The following is a 17,251-nucleotide window of genomic DNA, read 5'->3' as shown; positions in this document are numbered from 1 at the left end:
TATACTGTTATACTTGTTGCATCACTGCACGCAACAATTACAACACATGCACCCAAGAAGACGTTTTTATTGTGAAATACAACATATGCGCATCAGGTTTCGTGATGATTTTATATAACGATTTCTAGGTAATGTAACGCTTATTTTCCAAATAATGCTGGTAAAGACATTTTTAACGTCAACAATGGGCCAAATACGGACCCCCCCGGGGGAACACCACTAATAACATTAGTCCACGAAGAGCAGTGTCCACTCTCTTCTCCCACTTAACCACGTGTTTATCTATAGCAGTAACTTGCTCTTAATGCCATACTGCTCCAACTTATACAGTAGTCTTCCATGTGCAACAGTATCAAATGCTTTCCTAAAATCCAAGTACGGTTGGACCTCTCTTTAACGAACTTCTATATTTTTTTATTTTTATTATTATTTTTTTTTTATGGAAACCCCAAACACGAAAGGTATCAGAATCTATAGTACTTAGTACCGTGCATGGGTGAAAGTAAAGTATGGGGGGGGGATGCCGGAAACTTTGCTCTAGAGACTAAACATGGTTTTCACCACTTCAAGCCTCCAATAAGCAAAGTGGTGGTATTGCACCGGTCGATGAGAGTCATCTACCACCTATAACGAAATTTTCTATGTAGCGAACCTTTTTGGTTTTCCCTTGGTCATTACATTGAAAATAGTTTTCATATAACGAAGAAAATTTCCATATAATGAACTAATTTCGAGAGATCATTAAAGCTGATGCTATAGAAAGCACAGATTAAGAGCTAAAAGGATTAAACAATCCCTTTAGCTTTTAATAGCTAAAGACTTTAATTCGAATTAAGGCAAATTAAGAGTGAAACATTTTACAATTTAATGGTGCCTGTAAAACCATGCAGGAGGAAACTGGTCAACCACAGCACGGGATAGAAAATGTTTGAAAAAAGTTTGGGAGAGGCCTTTGCCCAGCAGTGGGTCAGCAATAGCTAAAAATAAGTAAAACCTATACAGCTTATACTGCTGAGAAGTCCTGCTGATCAGCTGTCCACAGCCATTGGCAAAGATTAAGGCATATTTCCGATGCGGGTATTGGCTCTAGTCAACGTGTTTTCTACTGTAAGCATCCTATAAGAGAATTAGGAGAGAGTAGTTTTCCTTTATCTCGGAAATTCATCTGTTGCTTCGAAGAAATGAGTCATCCACATGGGCGCCTCCGTAGCCAGGTGGGAAGGAGCAGCAGTGCGTATCACACGCTACTTGATTAGACCGGGGTTTGAGCCCGTCACCACCAAATACGGAGGATGCGGAAAGGTCAGGTATTGACCACCGCATATTCCTGGAGCAATATGGCCTTAGTTGCTAATGCTCCTAAAAACCAAATAACAAACAAACAATAATAAATAACAAACAGTCATCCACATTGTCACTAAATTTCACCTGTCTCTGTTTACACAGTAACTACAAGTGGTCCCTAATTTCAGCTTTGTTTTAACTGCTGTGCAAGTAACCTTACAGTGTGCAAGCGGAAATCCTTGAGTGTAGTGTGAAAAAGTGGAAGTGCTTAATAGTATAGATTGTGGCGTTAAAAAAAAAAAAAGAAATCAGCTTTAAAATTTGATGTTCATTCTAGTAGTATGTCAACCATTCTGAAAAACCCTGTATCGATTCTCCAACTGCTTGAGGAAAGGACCCAGTTGAAAGCATGCAAAATTATGCCTTTGGGAAGATGTAGATGAAGCAGTTTTTAAGTGGATGAAGTTGATTCAAGACCAAAACATGCCAATATCAAGGCTATTAATAAAAGAAAAGGCTATGGAGTACGCATCTTTTCTGGGGCACAAAACATTCCAAGCCAGTTCTGGTTGGCTGGACAAATTTAAAGAGCATCATGGCTTACTCGAAAAAGTTATTTCTGATGAAAGTGGAGTTGCAATTGAAGAAGACTATATCCATTGGAAAGAAACAGTTTTTAAAAAAAATTATGGAGGACTATGAATCCAAAGATATATTCAATGTTGATAAAATGTCTATTTTTTAAATGTTTGTCAAACAAGACGTTGAATTTTAAAGATGATAAATGTTTAGATGGTAAAAATAGTAAAGAGAGAATTAAACTTGGTTGGTAATAGGCAAAAGTAAAAAATAACCCTGATGTTTCAAAGAAATAGTCTTTAGAGTTGGGCTATGACTATAACAAAAACCTTGAATGACAAGCCAAATTTTTAGCAGTGGATTTTAAATTTTAATAGAAAAATGACAAAAGAAAAACAGAAAAATCGCATTGATTGTCGACAACTGCCCTGCCCACCTTCACTCAGTAATTTCGAAACATACAAGTGTGAAGCTTGTTTTCTTCCTTCTGAATAATTCGTCTTAATTGCAGCCAATGGACCAAGGCATTATTAAGAATTTGAAAATGCACTACCGAAGGTGCATACTGAAAAAAATTTTACCGAGAATAGAAACCAACCAACCTACAGATTGTGTTATAGATTTGTGGATGTGCATATCAGAGTTGATGAAAGCGTGGAGTGAAGATGTGAAGGAAACAACGATTAAGAATTGTTTCGGAAAAGCAGGTTTTGCTAAAATGCTAATTAACAGTGATGAGAGGGATGAACTACCAGAAGACATCGAGCAATATTGGGAAGAGTTCAAAGCAAGGTTTGACCAGCGGAGAAATTGTTCTTGATGAATTTTTAGGAATTGATAATGATGTCATAGTAGCTGAATATCTGAGTGATTCCAACATTTTGAAGTGTATTTAAAGAACTAGTGACAATATCGGCGATGTGTTGGATGAAAATGAGGGCAATATTAAACCTTCCAAACAAATGTTGACAGCATTTGAAACTTTGCATTGAGGCCTTCAGTTTTTACTAAAGAAAATGTAACAGAAAATATATCTGTGTTTAAAGTTTAAACAAATGTGAACGTTTTTATGAACAGTGTACAGTAGAATCCAATGTACAACAACCAAATATATAACCAAATATTTTATGACATAATTCTTAAAAGTGTACTAATAAATTGTGGGCATCATGTAAGTAGTCATTTCTTAATAAATTGTTTTAAAATGTCAGAAAATTTATTCATTCTCACTTCTTTCCCATCTTTTACTGTATTTCTGAATTTACAGTATTTTTCATTGTTAAAAGGTCATGTTTCTTTATAACGAAATTTTTGAATAACGAATTTTCAACAGAACGATTGATTTCGTTATATAGAGCTCCGATTGTATATGATATCAAAATTATTTTTTGCATCCACTTCCTATGTGACCACATTGTAGTATCCAATCAAATCGGTCAGACAAGACTTTCCCTTAACAAATCCGCTCTGTCTGAACTACTATAACTGCAAACTTGTCTAGATGATCCTGCAGTGCTTCTTTAACTGGTGACTCCATTATTTTACCCGGAACAGAAGTTAAACTAACAGGTCTGTAATTACTCGTGTCACCTTTTGATCCCCCTTTGTGAATTGGGGATTGATTTGCACATCTCCAGTCTGTGAGAACCTCCCCCTGAGTCCAAGAATTCCCACATAATCATGGCCAAAGGCCTGCTTACTTCCTTTGCTGCCTTCTTTAATATAACTCGATAGATCCCACCCACCCCAGGTGCCTCTCTTATGTTTAAGTTCAACAATTTGTCCTCTACTTTTCCCTCAGTTATTACAAAATCATGTAACTAACTCCCTGTTACAGTTTTATAAACATCTGGCCCTATCCTCCTTGAATAATTCGTCATGTGTGAATGTAGATGCAAAATACTCATTCAGTTTGTCAGCTACCTGAGCAGAATCGTCAACAATCGAACCATTGATATCAAGTGGACCAATCTGATTCATTCCCTTCCTTCTAGAGTTTACATAAGCAAAGAAGTCTTTACTGTTTTTCTTTGCATTGTTTGCCAAAGATCTGCCTTTGCTTGCCTAACCTTCTTTGTGACTTGATTACAGACTATCTTATATCTACCATATGCATCTGTGTCTCCTGATAATTTATATGCATCCCATGCATTTTTCTTCTCTGCCACAAGTATCATTAATTCATCTGAAGTCCATTTAGGCCTAAACCTTGAATATTTCTTAGTTGGTATGAAAAGCCTAGCAGCTTCGAAGATTAAGTCCTTGAATGCATCCCATTTAGAATTTGCTGTTGGTAATATCATCAGTTGTGGTCCCACTGTATAGAATTTAAAAACTGTCTGAAACCACTGTAGTCACATTTAAGAAGGCAATAACCCTCTCCTTTACCTCTGATGGTAGTTACATCTTTGAGTAATTCCCAGATCAGTACACTGTGATCACTAGTGGTTCCTTTATCCACAGATTCTTAGTACATGAATATTCACTGCTGATAATCAGATCAAGAGTATCACTCCCTCTGGTTGACTCTTGAACATGCTGTTGCAGAAAACAATCATTCATCCAATAAATGCACAGAAGTCTTGCTAGTGTGAAAGTGACCAACCACAAATTACAGTCTATATCTGGCAAGTTAAAAACCCCCTCATTATAAGACAATTTACTGTTATGTCAATAAAAATTAATTTATCATTTACAATTTAACATAGTTAAAAATTAATCATGTATAGAAAAGTAAAAGCTTTCAGTTTTTAAAAAGTTTAATTACCAATGAACTATCCAAATAATAGGATAAATTTAACTGATATCAGTTGCTTTGGGAATTCAGCATTATGTGAATTTTTTTTCTGATCAGAGGACAAGTTTACTGTATAACAGCTGTTACTGAGGTACTTTTTAAGTGCCGACCGGGCTAGCGGGTGGGTAAAGTGCCTACCTAGCAACTCAAAGGTCGTGGGTTTGAATCCCGCCTCGGGCTTGGATCAAAGTACTGCAAAAACCTTGGGAGGTGCATTACGGCCACAGAAGCCGATGCGCCAACAACTACTAAAAAAAAAAACAAACTTTTTAAGTATTATGGTCCCCCCATTTCCAGCCACCAAACTTTGCAGTTGGGGCCTAGGTCTTGAACATTGCCCAGGCCTGCCTATAACTGCTTATTTTTTGCTGACAAGAGTAGAACCTTAGAAGGTTCACTGGCTTAATTTGCTACTATACTCCATCCGTGAGAGCTTCCGGTGCCTACTAGATGCCTCTGTATCCCTTTACACATTGATGTTGTACTGCATTGTTATTTGACTACTTGTAGTCAAATAACAATGCAGGATACTTAATAAATTGGCCACTCAGTATATATTCTGATCATTCCAGTCTAAAAAGACTGCATGATTCTTTTTAGCCTCTTTTGGCCTCCTCACACGCCAGCAAGCTGCCTCCATCCCCAAACTGCAATTGTCTGGATTTTTTTCTGTTTTTGGGACCATTTTCAGTCTAAACTTAGACACTGATCATTGTAGCAGAGTCTATTATACATTCACTGTTTGTCTGGTGTTGATGATTTTACTAAAATCACTTTGATTATGCTGTTGGCTCATTCTCTTATTGAATTGTGTGTATATGCACGAACACTATCCCTAGTATGGAAAAGTGATTATTGAATTGAGTTGAGGTGTGATTGAATATTGAATGAGGTGTGGTTATTAAATAATGAGACTGTTGCAATAAAATAAATATAATGAAATATTTCATATCTTAGAAGTTATTCCCTTCAAAATAATTGCCTCGGGCTTGCATGTGCTGTTCCATACGTTTCTTCCAAGCACACAAACATTTCTGGAAGTCATTTTCCAGGCATCTTCTCTGCTTAGTTAGTGCATGTTCACACACAGGAATTTGTTTTTTGGCCAGAGTGATGAACGGGGAGTGCATTGTGTGCTAGAGCATTATCTTTATGGCACATCCAACTATTCTTCCACAATTCGGGTTTTTCCACAATCCTTGGAGTTTTTTTCTGGAGCCTTGTCAGAACTTCAGTGTAGTTTGTTTGATTGACAGTCTGATTTAGTGCAGTGTATTCTGGCATAATTCCTTTAATATCAAAGAAAACAAGAATCATGGTTTTAATTTTTGATTTTGGCATTTTTACATTTTCGGTCTGGGATTGTTTTTTTCTACCATTGCATTGACTGTCTTTTAGTTTCTGGATCATACTGGAATAGCCAACTTTCATCACAGGTAATTACAGTATTCAGCATATCCTGATCTTCAGGTTTTTTTGTTTTTTTTTTTTCAATTTTTCATGAACTTGGAGTCTTCTCATTCCTTGATCTTCATTCAAAATTTTTGACACCATCTCGGCACACATTTTTTCTCATACTTACATTTTCAGTTGAAATTTTTGTAGCTGTTTCTTTGTCTATATTGAGTTCCGATGCAACCATTCTAATGTTTAAATGATGATCACTTATAATCGGTGTCTTTAACCTGGTCCATGTTTTCATCGGTTTTTCATGGATACTGGATAGCCTGGTTGTTCATCTTCCACATTCTATCTTCCTTCTAAAAATCTTTTGTGGCATTCGAACACACAAGCTCTTGACGTAGTATCATCCCCATAAACTTGACATTGGTGTTTTCTTTAATTTTGTTAAAAATTTGAGGTTGATTTGTTCAGTTCTTTTGTCTGTCATTTTTCTGGCAAACAGTAAAAACACAAGGTAATGAAAACCTGTCTCACTGCAAAGTGAACGTGCGTGTTGGAACATGTGGCAGACAATTAAGGAAAGGTTCAAGATCAAATGTTGTGGCTTTGTTTCTCAGGTGGCACTTGGTGTGTAGTGTTCTATTTTGTTATTTAATAGCCACACCTTATATTCTCTGACAGTGCAACTGATTGATTCCCTTTATTAAGTCAGGATACGTAATAAATTGGCCACTCAGTATATATTCTGATCATTCCAGTCCAAAACATGGTTTAACTAGAAGTTTTTGTAATCCACTATTTGTCCATGTTTTTTTTTTTTTTTTTTTTTGTAACATTTGAAAATAATGTTGGTTTATTCATGTATTTTGCTAGATGCTTCTGTGTTACGGCCACCGGTGCAACCTCAGCATCAACCAGTATACCAGACAATTGGTGGAGGTGGACAGGAGGATTTTGTTGAATATAGAAGGTTAGCAAATTAAAATATATACTGAAACAATGAGAAAATGAATTTTTTAAAACTCTTTGTGTGTTTATGTATGCATTATACATATATATTACAGTAGAACCCTGTTAAGAAGTTTTCCAAGGGAGTGGAGGTTTAGAACTTCTTACAAGGGAAAACTTCTTATAAGGGAAAATGACCTAAGAGTATGAACTATTAACTACACAAATAATAATTAAAAGATACACATACATGAGTTAAAGATGATTTTTAAGTACTATTTCAGAATTTATAAATATTTTATCCTATGGAAAACATTTTTAAACTGATGATTTCTAATTGCTTAACATTCTGCTCATTATCACATTGAAGTATTATAAATTTAGCTTTCAACATACCTTAAAAGGTTACAATTACAGGTACTGAACCATTTATCCCGCAAGCTTGGGACCGGAGGTGACCTGCTTAATATATACTTAAAATATAAAATAAACAATGAGAAGTAAAGAAAGAAATTGTATTTAACAGATGCAAATTAATACCCTACTAAAGCAGGGTCTGTTTAATCAATATTAATCCACTAATCTTCATCTGAAGACAATTCAACATCTGGGGTTGACAGGTACAGGAAGAGAAGAAGCACAGGTATTGGAGGTTGAGGTTCAGGCTCAGGCTGAACTTCACTTGAAAGCTTCTGGTTGATCTTTGGAAATATGTCTTGCAGATTCTGTTGTTTCATATATTTTGGTTTTTCTTTAATGAAAACCTCTTGTATTTTACATCCACATTATATGCTGCTCACTGATGAAGCTCTTTTGCTCCATTTCCCAAATCAGTTCCTCAGTCAGGCTGATGTGCCTATCTGTAGACACTTTCTCTTCTTTCAGTGCACTGTCATCATCACTCTCATCTGATTTGTTCTTATCAGCATTCATTACCATATCTACAATTTCACTATCAATGAGTTGGAGCACAACTGGAGCATCACCATCAGTGTTTATAGACTCTTGTATAGCCTCTTCATCAAGTGACTTGGCTACTTCACATGACAAACCTTTTGCATATTCCAATAAATTCTTCACTATTTCTTCCTCACCAGACGTACAAAAACCACAAAAATCAGGTTTATCACTGTCAAGAAACAAGCTAGATGGCCATAGTTTATGCCAGCCATTTATCAAAGTATCCTTGGGTACATTGTTCCAGGACTTTGCTGCACTCCAAAGTGCATCTTTAATATTAAATGCTTTCTGAAATTCTTTTATCCCTGTACCTTTGTTGCAAGTGTCTAGCATTTTCTGCAGAAATACATCCCTGTACCTGCACTTGAATGCACAAAGAATGCCTTGGTCTAAAGACTGAATTAGCGAAATACAATTGGGATGCAAGTAAACAGCACATCCTTGACTAGAACTTTGGCAGGAGGGTGTGCAGAACAGTTATCAATCACTAAAATAATTTTGCAGTCATCAGGTAGTCCCACAGATTTAAAATGAGCACTGGCGTCAGGCACAGAGTTCTTTAGTAACCAATCAGTGAAAATCTGTGTTGTGATCCAAGCTCGCTTATTTGCTTTATAAATCACAGGAAACACCCTGACTCCCTTAAATGCTTTAGGATTCTGACTTTTCCCAACAGTGAGTAATTTGCACTTGTGGGTGCTGGCTGCATTGGAACATGCAAGAATCATAAGTCATTCCCTGGAATCCTTATACCCTGCTGGTGCTGACTCATCTGGTGTTACATATGATTTCCTTGGTATATAACACCAGAATAAAGAAGTTTCATCTGTATTGTACACTTGTTCAGCTGACAGTCCCTCATCAGAAACCAACTTGGCAAATTCATCTAAATACACCTCTTCAGCATCGTGGTCTGCAGAAGCCTTTTCTCCACAATCCTTCAGCTTGCGAATGCTGTACCTTTGTTTAAATCTGTTGAACCACCCAGATGAATATTCACGTGGAGTTGTCAAATTTAATTCCTCGTGAAAAAGTTTAACTTGGGCCATTATAATGGAACAATCAAGTGGAAATTTTTCACTCTTCAACTGGTGTAAAGTTTTTCGCTTGTCTATTAATTTAGGCACATCACTGTCACCATAGAATTTAAGTATCTTTTCCTTCTGTTTCTTGATATCATAGATAGTAGATGTACCAACACCATACTCCTCACTCAAATGCCGCACTGAAGCACCTTCATCGTCTCATAAGTAACTCTGCTTTCTTTGATATACTGAGCGCAAAATATTTCCTTTTAGACATGGTATTAAATGAAAATTATAATAAATTGGGACAAGTGTACACAGCAGCTGTCATACTGAAATCAATGTGCGATTGATTGCTATGATTCATGCTTGCTATATTCCGCACCTGCACGTTGTCAAAAAAAAAAAAAAAAGCCTGCCAGTTTTCTGGTAATTCTGGAAGCCAGATAAATGGTCTGGTACCTGTACAATAAGACACACACCAACAAACTACAAAGTAATTCAGAACTGTTCAGAACCATCAGAACTTAACAGCAAACCCTTCACGGTGCTTCACATGGTCGACACTATTCAGTTATGGATATCAATGAAAATAATTGAAATATGTCACTTCCATTATATCAAAATATTTATGCTAAAAAGGTTTTAGGACTGAAAGCCTCAGACTATGGAAAATTCACTAATCAAACAATTAGTGCATAGCATCATTTTAGTCCATACTAAATCATCAAAGTAGGTGAAATGGCATCGTTTTTGTAACATCTCATATTATGAATGTCTTCACAATGAGTTTCCCTGATATTGCACTATCTCAAATAACCATTACCATCATCAGGGAAACACATTGCGCAACAAAGCAACATTTTGTCAATGAAGTAGACCAATGTTACTTATTCTCGGCAGATACCATCACCATCATCAGGGCAACTCGTTGCACAATAGCAATGCTTGGCCAATGAAGAAGACCGGTATTGCTTATTCTCGGCAGATACCACTACCACCGTCTCTGGCTTGTGGTATCCACCGAGAATAAGTAACATTAGTCTTCTTCACTGATGAAGCGTTGCTTATTCGAGGTAGTGCAATATCATGGCAACTCACTGTGAAGTCATTCACAATGTGAGATATAACAAAAAAGATGCCATTCCATCTACTTCGGTGATTTACTACGAACTAAAATGATGCCATGCACTGACTTGTTAGATTACCTAAATATTTATATTGTTTAATATTTTTTTAATATAAAAATAAAGAATTTCTATATTTAAAAAACATATGAAGTGGGAAAACGTCATTATAATAATACACTGTATTTTTTATCACTTACTTTTTATGCGGGAAAGCTTTTTACCCGGGCAAACTTCTTACAATATATAGAGTTTATAATGGGAATTAAGAAACCAAACCTAGTACAGGGGAAAACTTCTTATATGGGAATTTCTTTTATCTGGGTACTACTGTGTGTGTGTGTGGCCATTTAGTAGTAGACCGGGGTTCAAATCCTTGACTGCTAAATACGGTTGATCTGCCAACCCACGGTGGACCAGCATGGCAGATTATGGTCCATTCCCTCAACATGATTTGCTGAGGAAGCATCCATCCTACAATGGATTGACAATGATTGCAGATTTATTTTATTTGTATGTATGTATGTAGGAATTGATAAGTTTGATAAAGGTGCACAGATGGAAGTGAAAAATACAGTGCCAAGAACTAGAAGGGTGAGGATAGCAGAAATAAGAAGTATTGTAGGTTTGTGAAAAGAGAGAAAGAATATGAATATCCTATATGTTATGGTGGATTAAAAAAATTATAGGCTGAATTGCAAAGACAATTAGAGGTGAGGGAACTGTAAAGTAAAATGATTAATACAAAATGATTAAACAAATAAAATAAAAGGCAAGTAGCTATCATCATATATGTGTGTTCAAATTTAGTTAAGTCGAAAAAAGGGGATAGCAAAAATCTGAAAATAGCTAAAGTAAATATTGATACATGGTCAGGTATTTCATCAGGGGACTACACTTGACCATGTATCAGAAACTGTGTTTCTATACTTGTCCATAACAGTGGAAGAGAAGTGAAATAATGACAATTAGATTTAAATATTAAATTTTTAAATAGCGTAAATGAGGGCATTAGCTCCTAGGTTAATGCTATTGTACAGTGACAATTAGACATTATACGTGCATGGGTTATATATGTACTTAACTTTCCCCAGTTTCTCCAAAAATCTCTAATCTTCTTTAAATTTAATTAATTTCGTTGTTTTTATATGTATTTACGTTATATATATACATATAAGGCTATCCATACCAGGGCTAGATTTATATATAACTAGTAGGTTGGTTGGGATCACTACAAACCTGATGCTCCCAAGTAGTACCATAATTTTAAAAAGTAATAATATATATATACAGGGTGTTTCAGTTAAACGTTTCAGAACTTCTAAGAGGGGTAGGGTACATCCTGACAACTCGAAATCATATAGCAATGTGGGGTCGGAAATGCTTTCCTGAAGCGGTGTTGTACACAGAAGCACCATAAAAAGAAAAGAGACCGTAAGTGAGAAATCGTTTTAATAATACATGAAAAGAAGCAAAAGGTACATGGATTAAAGTAAGTGTTCGAAGTTTCTTCAACCTCGTATTGCTTTCGCACAGTGGTACCTTGGAAAATGTGCTACAAATCCCCTTTTTCCTGCTGAAGTGTTGTTTTCCGATGAGGCATCCTTCACAAGGGAAGGAATTTTCAACACGCATAACGACCATATCTGGGCGGTCGAGAACCTGCATGCAATACGACGTCGTGCAGCACAGATTCGATTTTCGGTCAATGTATGGGCCGGTATTATGGGAGATCACCTCATCGGACCTTACCTGTTACCGTGTCGTCTAACCGGACCTATCTACTTGATCTTTCTGCAGCAAGTATTGCCACAACTTTTGAGAGATGAACAGATTTCTGCATCGACGCAACAGACAATGTGGTTCCAACACGATGGAGCCCCTGCCCATTATAGCGGAGATGTTCGTAACTACCTGGATGTCACATTTGGTCAACAGTGGATCGGACGTGGTGGTCCCGTGCGTTGGCCTGCTCGGTCACCCGACCTATCATGTCTTGATTTTTATTTCTGGGGTCATATGAAATCGCTAGTTTATGACACCCCTGTTGACAATGCTGAGGAGCTGGTTGCAAGAATTGCAGTAGCTGCCGAAGAAATTCGAAATTCGCCTGGAGTATTCCAGAATGTTCGGATGTCCATGCGTCGGAGATGTGAGGCGTGCATTGTAGCCCGTGGAAGAAACTTCGAACACTTACTTTAATCCATGTACCTTTTGCTTCTTTTCATGTATTATTAAAACGATTTCTCACTTACGGTCTCTTTTCTTTATGGTGCTTCTGTGTACAACACCGCTTCAGGAAAGCATTTCCGACCCCACATTGCTATATGATTTCGAGTTGTCAGGATGTACCCTACCCCTCTTAGAAGTTCTGAAACGTTTAACTGAAACACCCTGTATATATATATATATATATATATATATAGGCGTTGCAATTCAGTTTGTGAAGAAACTGTAAATTTTTTACTTTACAGTTCCTTCACCTCCAAAATTGGCTTTGCAATTCAGCCCATAATTTTCTTAATTCATCATAACTTTTAGGGTATTAACATTCTTTTGCCTTTTTCAAATCTACATTACTTAAATAAATAAAATAAAAATAAATTTTCTGTTTATACTCCGGGACGACCAAATGGTCAGAGGAGTTCACAAGATAGACAGAATACAAGAAACAGCACCGTATTCAGCAGTCATGGGCTTGAACCTCGGTCATTCAAGGCACGTGTACTTATGCACCCGCACGCTTTTTTTCTACTATCCTTACCCTTCTAGTCCTTGGCACTTTGTGTAATTTTCACCTCCATCTGTGCAAATTTTATCAGACAGATCTATTCTTACATGCTTATATACTTTTTCATCTTTTGCTCCTGCTTTGTGCATTTTGGTGCATTTGCCATACATGGCTTATTTATTTTTATTTTTCCATCAACTGTTACTTTGACTCTTCAAACAGGCCTCTGAGGTTGGGTATATTCATACTGTAGTTTTTAGTGTTTTGCACCAACCTTGCGTAGAAATAAAAATAAAAATAAAAACACCAAGGAAACAGAACTTTTGATAACTGTGTTTATAATAAATTACAATAACCTGTATTTACAATAAATTTAACTTTACAATAAACTATACATATGAATTATTAAAATCTGCTACATTACAATCAATAAAATGCATTAAAATATACTAGATTAAAAGCGATAAAAACCGTAGCTTTCAAAGGCTCCAGCCTTCTTCTTCACCGCTGAAGAAGAAGGCTGGAGCCTTTGAAAGCTACGGTTTTTATCGCTTTTAATCTAGTATATTTTAATGCATTTTATTGATTGTAATGTAGCAGATTTTAATAATTCATATGTATAGTTTATTGTAAAGTTAAATTTATTGTAAATACAGGTTATTGTAATTTATTATAAACACAGTTATCAAAAGTTCTGTTTCCTTGGTGTTTTTATTTTTATTTTTATTTCTACGCAAGGTTGGTGCAAAACACTAAAAACTACAGTATGTTACTTTGACTTTAAATTACATTTATGCACACTGACAGTGAAACTTGGTTATTGTGTCATTGAAGAAATTCCTGATATTGTAACTGATTGACTCTATAATTGTGATTGACATTTTTACAATTACATTGATATTGGTAGAAATTTAATTAACTGATATCAAATGCATATATATCACACATTTATGACTGCAGTTATTAAAGACTGCTTCGCTTTCATAGGCATTGCACTATTTTCATACATATATCAAGCCTACAAACTTATATATGTACAATCAAAATTTGTAAAATGTACAAATTTGTGTAATGTGTGCAATATAATTTGTACAGTATGTCGCACATTTAATAATACTTTGTTATCTAACAGAAATTTTATTTATTTATTTTATTATTATTTTTTTCAAATTGTATTCAATTTTTTGCAATTTGTGAACTTTCAGTTTTTACAATTAGTGCAAAACAGATAGAAATGATATTCCAGTTGGCTTTTTTGTTTTTATGAAAATGGTTGGAAAGCTTAGCTGCTTGAAGTTCTTCATTTTGAAGAACTGATCAGAATTTGAAGTTCTTGAAATCAGAACTTGAAGTTCTGATTTTCAGAACTTTCAGTTCTACATCTTCAGCTTTTGCCTTTGTCTTCATCTTTATTTTACTTGCTGAATTGATTCTTAAATTTGTCAGCAACATTGTAATTTGTTAAAGTTCGGAATATGATTGTCATCATCCACTGTAGCTTGAATATCTTAATCATACTGATTTAAGCCTGTGTGATTTGTTTTGTAAATCTATTGTGATAAAGGCAAGTCTTCCTTTGTCAGTTTCAACAGAATCAGGCCTAAGAATTTCCTTACTAAATCCCACATGATAAAAAGAATTGTGGATAATCTACAGAGGTATTCTATTCCATGCCTTTTTATTGCATCCAGTAATGTTATTTCTCTCTTTCAAGATGAGCATCATTTTAAGCAAAATTAATTTTTAAAAATGAGATCTGTTGGTTGCAAGATTGCTTTGCTGGAACAAACACATTTCATGTTTTTTACCTTGCTTTTGCCTTCTTTGTGCACTGCATAGTTGTCCAAAAGAAATAAAATAGTTTGGTCATTCCAGCATAACTCATGATCTCAGTGAAGCAGCTCAGATTGAATCAAGGCTAATGTTATCCAAGCCTTTTTTTAATTTACACTATATTGAACAGGTAAATTTTTAATGTTTTGAAAGATCCTGGTGGTTTTTTAAGTTTCCTATGACAAAATTTTTTTTTTTTTTTCATGCCATTCAAGTTACTGAAAACAAGGACTGATGTGATCTTTTGGTTATTTACTGTCTATGTGCCTTTTCAACCTTGAGTTTTAATGCTCTGCCAGATTTAATTTAAAAAGGAGTCCTATCCCATCTGCATTAAAAATATCTTTGTCTGCATATCCTTTGTGTGCTTGGGCTCATACTGAATTTAACCATCTCAAAACAATTGTAAGGTAAGTCTCTTGCTTCACCTATTAATTTTCCAAAATGTATGTTGTGATGCAACTGGATCTGAATCAAAATCAATCTGTCCAACACCATTAGACACACATAGTTCTGTTCCAAATAATTTGGCAAAATATTCGGCTTGAATCATTAAAACTGGATCATTTACTGAGAAATTTTCACTCTTTTGTTGTTTAAACCACTAAAGAGCCTTATCAACTTCAGAACATTCAGGTTTGTGCATTTCATTTTGCTACAATTATTTTCAAATGATTCCATAATTTTTTGTTTTTAGTTCCAAATTGTGTGCACTGTTGTACTCAATAAGTTAATAAATTCACAAGCAAAACATATTTCTTCCTGTTTTATACTTCAATAATTTCCATTTTATCCTCAAAACATGACTGATTTTTTACTGCATAGACACTGAAACAAGAAATATAGTAAACTCTTGATAATTTTCCTGTTGGTAATTTTATTTTTCAAACCAAATGACTTTGCATAATAGCATCATCTCAAGAAACTCTGACATTGGGATTATGCCAGACATTTCCTGAAAAACCAAAACAACTACTTATAGTGAATGAGATTAATTTTAACAAATAGTGCAAAACAGATAGAAATGTCTCCTACCCTCACCTGTAATAATGAGCTCTAGTTATGTTATATTTAGTGCATTGAATTTTATTAACATTATTGACAAAATGTATTTAGACTGGATATTAATCCCTCCTTTGAAAAATGAATACATAATTATATACATAATTATGTATTCATTTTTAAATACATAATTTATCCCTTAAATACATAATTTATTTTAACTTCATTTTTGTTGAAATCTTCCTCAAAATAATTTAAAGTAATTGCCTCCATCCAGTTATTTTGAAATTATTTATATTAAATGCATTAGAAAAATTCACATACATTTTCTGTTAATTCAATTTCCTTATATTTCCCTTTTCTATTTGTTTAAGAACTTGTCTCTTCAGGTTTTTAAACACCTGCTTGCCTCACTTACATCTTGCCTCGAGCTTGGATCAGAGTAAATGCAAAAACTTTGGGAGGTACATTATGGCCACGGAAGCCAATGCGGCAGCAACTAAAAAAAAAAACAATACCTCCATTTATTCCTACAGGTTGCAAAATACGTTTCCACGATTTTTTAAAGTTTGCACTGTCCAACAAAAACTTAAGTCTAATTTCTGTAAGTCGAGTATAATGTAAACCAGGGAATGCCTGTATATACAGTCTGATTTTATTATATATATCAATATATATATATATACTCTTTAGCGAACTTCCATATAACAATTTTTTTTGATTTCCCCCAGGTCGTTGCATTGAAAATAGTTTCCGTATAACAAAGAAAATTTCCATATAATAAACTGATTTCGAGAGACCTGCGTATGCATCGTATGCATATTCAAACCTCTGGCCTTTAGACAATAGAGCTGATGCTGTAGAAAGCACAAATTAAGAGCTAAAAGGAATAAAGAAATTCTTAAGATACAAATTAAGAGCTAAAACATTCCACAATTTAGTAGTAACCTTAAAACCTATACAATAGCGCCTATACTATACCGAGAAATCACACTGATCAACCACTATCTGTGTGTCCACAGCCATTGGCAAAGATTGAGGCATATTTCTGATGCTGGATATTGGCTCTGGTCAACCTGTTTTCCATTGTAAGCACCCTATTAGAGAATTAGGAGAGAGTGATTTTACTTTATACCAGAAATTCATGTTGTTTCACAGAAATGAGTCATCCACACTCTTGCTAAATTTCACCTGGCTCTACATGATAAGTACAAGTGATCCCTAAATCAGTTTTGTTTTAGCTGCCGTGCAATTAACCTTACAATGTCTAAGAGGAAAGACTTGAGTTTAGTGAAAAAAGTGGTGTAGTTCGGTATGTTAAAAAAAAAGAAGAAAAAAAAAAAAGAAATCTCTTTAAATTTTGGTATCCGTGCCAGTAGTGTGCCAAACATTCTGAAAAGCTGTTTTGATTTGCAAGCTGTTTGAGGAAGCGGGACCCATTCAGAAGCATGCGAAATTATGCCTGTATGAAGATGTAGATTAGGCTGTTTTTGTGTGTGTGAAGTTGATCTGAGACCAAAATATGCCAATATCAGGGCCATTAATAAAAGAAAAGGCTATG

The 17,251-nt window shown here is 35.1% G+C and overlaps 1 protein-coding gene across 1 annotated transcript in view; it reads left to right on the top strand.

The window, feature by feature from the left end:
* ena (ENAH actin regulator enabled) overlaps positions 1 to 17,251 on the top strand; it is a 189,697-nt gene that overhangs the window by 98,773 nt on the left and 73,673 nt on the right. Inside the window, exon 4 of the mRNA XM_090370151.1 lies at positions 6,938 to 7,034. Coding sequence (XP_090226277.1) covers positions 6,938 to 7,034 — 97 coding nt within the window. The remainder of the gene's footprint in view (positions 1 to 6,937; positions 7,035 to 17,251) is intronic.

Source organism: Mastigoproctus giganteus, chromosome 3, assembly GCF_048544385.1.
Source record: "Mastigoproctus giganteus isolate SK-2022 chromosome 3, ASM4854438v1, whole genome shotgun sequence".
Classification (NCBI taxonomy): domain Eukaryota; kingdom Metazoa; phylum Arthropoda; class Arachnida; order Uropygi; family Thelyphonidae; genus Mastigoproctus; species Mastigoproctus giganteus.
This window is presented reverse-complemented; position numbering and strand designations above follow the sequence as displayed.